At 41.2% G+C, this 6000-nt stretch overlaps 1 protein-coding gene across 8 annotated transcripts in view; it reads left to right on the top strand.

Annotated features, from left to right (window-relative positions):
• The window catches only part of NACA (nascent polypeptide associated complex subunit alpha), a 464777-nt gene that overhangs the window by 173605 nt on the left and 285172 nt on the right, over nt 1-6000 (top strand). For all 8 annotated transcript variants that reach the window (XM_044083639.1, XM_044083638.1, XM_044083636.1 and 5 more), the window contains one exon: nt 4206-4352. In XM_044083639.1, coding sequence (XP_043939574.1) covers nt 4206-4352 — 147 coding nt within the window. The remainder of the gene's footprint in view (nt 1-4205; nt 4353-6000) is intronic.

The following is a 6000-nucleotide window of genomic DNA, read 5'->3' as shown; positions in this document are numbered from 1 at the left end:
TCTGTTTGACATGTATGGGAAGTCTATTCCAGAGACTGGGCAGCTTCTGGGAGACAAACCTGTCTCTCCATCAGGTTTTGTTGATGTCTCATACTAGATTTGGCCCTTTTGAGCGGGTAATGCGTGAGGAGTTAGACTTGCGGATATGGAGCATCTCTGGTAGGGTGAAGTATTGTCTTGCAGGCGAGAAACAGATCACCACCTCTGAGCAGTCTGTGTGATGCTGAGTAGAGTGATTGTGATTTCAGCCTTTCCACATAGGACAGATGTTGGATGCCGTGGATTCTCTCTGTGAAGTATTTATATGGCCTTTCCAGTTGGTACAGGTGTTTGTATAGGTACATACCAATCTGGGCATTCTACTCAATTGTTGGCCTAATGAGGGAGGAGTAGAGAGAGTTAATGACCTCCTTTTTTCTGGATGCAATCAGTTCACTTATGAGATGAACCAAGTAAATAGTTTTTCTGACCACTGCCTCTACATGATGGTCGAATGTGAGATTGTTGTCAACCTGAGTACCCAGGTGTCTCACCACAGGTTGTGTGCTTAAGGAGTTGCCGTTGATGTGGTAATTAGTAGGGGCCGTGTTTTTTCAAAATGGTATGATAGTGCATGTTTTTGCATTTAACTTAAGGCCATGACTTTGACACCAGTCATTTGTTGCTGTGAGACCCTCTTGCAGTTTAACATCATTTGGGGAATTAGTGACAACACCTTGCTTACAGTCATCCGCAGACTGTCAGCCACAGGCCTTTTATCTTTGCTTGGACCTCTGAGAAGTAAATGCCAAACAGTAGTGGTCCCAGGCAGGTCCCTAGGGAACATCTCTAGTGACAGGTCTGCTGTTTGAGGTGGAGGCACCTATTTTGACCTTGTGGATCCAGTCTGTGAGCCAGTTGGCCACCCAGCTGATGAGATAGGGACTTACTCCAAGTTGTGTTAGCTTTTTGATGATGCCAGAGTGGGGGGATTGTCAAAGGGCTTGGCCAAGTCAAGGTAATCTGTATGTACTGAATTTCCCTTCTCCAAGGCCTTGGTGACGGTCTCCAAGAGGTCAAACAGGTTCAACAGACAAGGTCTGGATCTGAACTTGGTGGGGTTAAGTGCTTGCGGGGAATGCCTATGTCCTTGTTTGAGATCCATAATAATATGCCCACTAATGGCTTATTGCGTCAAGTGTTATTGACTCTTAAACTTTCCCAAGCTGATAATTTTCTTTCCCCCGATCCATTGATGTAGTGCTCCTTCCTGCCTGTCTAGTTCCTTTTTGAGAGAGTGTTTTAGAAAGGGTTTTGATGCATTTAATGGTGCTAAGCTGCTCAATTGTAATTTGAGATTTCATTGAAACTTTTATGGGTGGGGACCTTCTTTTATCTCTTATGTTTTTTTGTCATCCTTCAGTTGAAGAGTCACCCCTTTGTTATAATTCTCCAGTTTGAAAAATGTTCATGGACTTTTAGGTGTTTTGGGATCACAGCTTCACCATGTGAATGGAACTGTGGGCAATAAATTTGTCCTGCAGACAGTTGGCTCTTTTGCCATATTTGTGTGAATGTTGCCAATGACACTAATGAGAGCCCCGTTTACTTTTATTGATGCAATCAGGTGGTGTAGTAAAGCTTTACAATGTCCCAAAAGCTTCAGCAACTTGAAAAGATGCTTTTGGGACCTTAGTCTCTGGACAGTCAGGTCATGGATAAAACTGATGTTGTACAAGCATTTGCCCTTCTTTTAAAAACTAAGAAATTAAAATGTTTATGTGGCAGAAGGCTCTGACAAAGCCCAAGCTAACTGCATTAATTGTCATACAACTTATCGCTGGTGTAGCTTCCTTGGTTTCTGTTGAGTCTACCTTTACTCAGAGTTCAACAGTTATGTCTCCACGCTGGAACTGGTTTCCTTCTAGGATTTTACTAAGAAGAAAAGGGGCAAAAGATTAAATATTTATTTTTCCATACTGTCTTCTGTAGATATCGAAGAGTTCATTGACTTGGTTTAAGGTTTATTGCAGGAATTAGTAACTCTGAAGGGTGTCTCACTTTCTTAGGATTCCCTGTCTGATGGCCAGGAAAGGTGTTGGGGCATATTCCATTTTTTTTTGGAGACTTTCTGCCACTTTTGCCTTTAGAATTCTAAACAGTCAGGCATGCTTTTGTAAGATCTTGTGTGCATGTTAACCAATTAAATGTGTGCATCAGCACAATTTTTTATGCACACAAGAGCCCAATTTTAATTTAGAATTCTAAAGGCTTAAGTACCAGACACACTTGTACTCGTACATATGCTCATGCATTTAATGGGTGAAAAACTTTTTTGAAAGACAAATGGTTCGATGTGCATTAGAGATCTGGTAGGAGACGGAATTTATTTGGAATACTTAATCAAATTCTGGGTCTTCTGCTTTTCCACACAGTCCATGGACTTGGGCATCTCCATAATTTTCTCTTGTATAATCCCCATGAACCAAGCCTGATTCCTCTACCTGCACCCATTCATCCCATTTATTTCGAAATAGCATGCACCAGGAATCACAGGGTGAGGTAAGAGTCTTGCAGCTCATTTGTTCCTTCCCAGAATCCCTAATTAGCTTATCAGCTCTGCAGAGCGTGTTGGGTGGAAGAGAGAAGGACAACTAACTTGTCCTGTTGGCAGGCCTACTGTCTCCCTCAGAGGAGCACCCGTCCCCTGCCGTCACCTCCAAGCCCTGTTGTGTAGAGCCTTCTGAGGGGAAAGCATTCCTTTCCACTCTGCATACTGGGTGACTTGCACATGGCGGCATAGGCCTGCTGAGCTCGAGCTCCATAGGATGAAAGCCTGGTGGTCCTGTCTTATGCCACCCATGGAGCGAGCTGGATTTGGCTTCCTCCATGTACATGGGTAAGCTGGCATCTTCTCCCATCAGCAACTACAAGCACCTGAACCACTGTTCAGACTCGTCATCTACTAAGTTGACAGGACTTGTTCTGTCTACAGCAGGGAGAGAAATCGGTTTCAATTTTTATCAATTTCTTGACTTCCAGTCTCATATTTTTTCTAAAGTAATTCCTTGGAGTAGCTATGGACATTGAGAACAAACTCTTTTATTACTTTTTGGAAAAATATCTGTTTTCTGAACTATTTCTTAAGAATAGCTGAGAAGACCTGCATGACGAGGGCTGTCCTGAAGCCAGTGTGGCACATTTTTGCCTCCATCTTCAAGGCAACGCTATTTCAGTCACTGGAGAAAGTGATACTAATTACCAGTCTTAGGATGCTGTCCAAGAGGAAGTTTGCCTTTTATATTCTTTGCTGACCATTGAATCCCCGACTGTCTACAGATGCCTCAGACGTTTTAGATGGTGAACTCACACAGAAGCTTTGAAGGAGCGAGGGTGGTAAAACCACTACCACACAGAACCAGATAGTTCAGTATCAATGACATGTTAGCCTTACTACATGTACTTCATGTATTCAAGTCAGGGTGGAAGTTTGAGTCCTAAAAGTAATAACAGACCACCAAAATCTTGTGTGTCAAAAAACAAAGTGAACTCTCTCTTTGCAGATCCACAGGCCTAGCCATAATTGTAATTGGTAGTTTAGTATAGTATCTGTCTGCAGACCTTTCCTAGATGTTAAGTACAAATACATTTTTTGAAACAGTGTAGGACTGCCACTGCAGTCTTGCAGGTAATGTGTGCTACTTCACCGCTGGTCTATTGCAAGGACTTGCATTGATTTAATTCTCTTCCCAAACATTTTGAATAATTAACTGTAGCAGTAATCCTTGTGAAGTACATAGTACAGTTTTGAGCATCCTCTTAACATTACGTGTTTGTGTTCAAGCATGTTGAAGCAGTTTAGCTCCCTCCTACCAATCCATACCCTTGGGACTTGCTTTGGTGTCCTCCACAGTTGTGAGAAACTGAAAGCGATGGATGTAAGTCTGGCTGTGGGAAAAATTCCCAGCGATTATGAATGATACTGCAACAGTGATCTGTGCATTCAGACAACATGCACTGTTGAGTATACTGTCATAGCTGCATGATCTTTCTGCACCTGTGACTCTTTTGTTGCACCGATTTCATAATCTTTTAAACATGAATGTCTTGCTTCCTGTCACCAGGCCACTGTTGTACAGATTTCTTGGTAATGTGAAATAAAAATGTAAGAACTATTTTTAGTTTTTTCTTTTTTTTTCTTTTTTTTCTTTTTCTCTTTTCTTTAGGCAATGTCGAAACTTGGGCTTCGCCAGGTCACAGGGGTAACAAGGGTCACAATCAGAAAATCCAAGAACATCTTATTTGTCATCACAAAGCCAGATGTTTATAAAAGTCCGGCATCGGACACGTACATTGTTTTTGGGGAGGCTAAGGTAAGTTATCATACAGTGTAATTGCAGTTGACTTTACATTACCCTGTACTTCCCACATGTTAATCCATGCATTGTAATACTCTTTTTATGCTTTTTGCCCTAAGGTGATGTTAAATCTAATGTTAATAATGTGGGGTCTTTGCCAGCGGGGCAGCATGGTGGTATGATTATCTGTCTTGTGCTGTACCAGATGCTTGCTTTCAGCAGTGGATTAACTGGTTAGTAGACACATGCGCAAACATCCTACAGTCTGCCCCCTTAACTTGGTGGGGAGGAAGTCAAGATTTGTGGGACCTTTTCCTGATGGAATTGATAAACGTTTTAGGATGTTGTGTGTTGTAAGGTGTTGAGGATCTGAGGCCTTGCTTATAGGCTAGAAAATGTTACTTGTTCATTGGCTTTGCTAGGGGTTTTGTCCTCACACAGGGTGTCTGGTTTCATGTTCCAGTACTTGATACTGTAGTGGGGGTGTTAAGAATGCTGCAGTTCTTAGGCTCTCATCCTTCAGAAAGACGTTAAACTGATATTCCTTTTGCCTTGTAATATTTATTAAACCACATTTTAATCTAACATGGCCTTGCGTGCATCTTGTAGAAAAGGAAAAACACGAACGACCACTTCCATTGTTATGCTGTATGCATGTTTTTGTAATTTTTATTCACTTCAGCATTACATAAATTTCATAGTTCTTGTCTTCCGCTAAACCTTACTCATCTGACTAAACATTATTCTGCATGCATTGTTCCTACAAATTAATTTATGTACAAATTAATTAATGTCTTTAAATTTTGCTTTTCCTTTTTATATCCCACCTCCAATTCTTTCATCTCTTTTGTAATATCCAGAAAGTATAGTTATGTAACTAAACTTACCATGATGGTAGATGTTCTCATAGGTCACTGTTGCAGTACCCTAAGCTATACAAGTCGTATCCTGTCAAGGATATGACCACTGGATGGTTGTCAGACTTTCATGATGGCTTCCATGAACCATAACAACTAAATGACTCAAGAAGAGCCATGTAAAAACAATGGCTTGGGTGCCAAAAGCCTCAGAGTTCTCTTGTTTCAAGAAGGGAGGCTAGAACCTTTAAAGGTAAATGCTAGAGAAGGAGAAATAATGTATAAATTTAAATGTATGCTTTCTACAAAGTATGTACATCCCCACCCTGGCAGTACACCAAAAACAAGTCAAGGGGGATAGAGAGAGAAGACGGGTACTGCAGCAGTGCTTTATTAAAACATCTGCTGTAATGCTAAGTTTACTTGCACAACTGTGGTATGTTCAACATTAGGTCACTGTTGTAGTAGTTCATCATTAGATCACTATTGTAATGTAAGCCGTATGGGTAGGTTTCCAAAGCTTAAAATTATCTAGGGAGGTGGAAGGAATTTTAAGAATCCAAGAGCCCTGTGAGAGCATGGTCCAAGTAAATCCTGTTTTGGATCTGGAAGAGGAATCCAGTTTGTAATGCTCTGTAAATGTTTGTATAGTGGGCCAAGTTGCTGCTTCTAGAATACTTGTAGAATTTACCCTTCTCCAAAAAGCCACACAAGAAGCCACATCTCTGGTACTGAGCCTTGATCATGCAGAAGTGACTTGATGTTCTTCGTGTTTCACTGTTACAGTCATGACATTTGGGTTATCT

This window comes from Protopterus annectens, chromosome 9.part0, assembly GCF_019279795.1.
Source record: "Protopterus annectens isolate FY-2018-M chromosome 9.part0, PAN1.0, whole genome shotgun sequence".
Lineage (NCBI taxonomy): Eukaryota > Metazoa > Chordata > Ceratodontiformes > Protopteridae > Protopterus > Protopterus annectens.
This window is presented reverse-complemented; position numbering and strand designations above follow the sequence as displayed.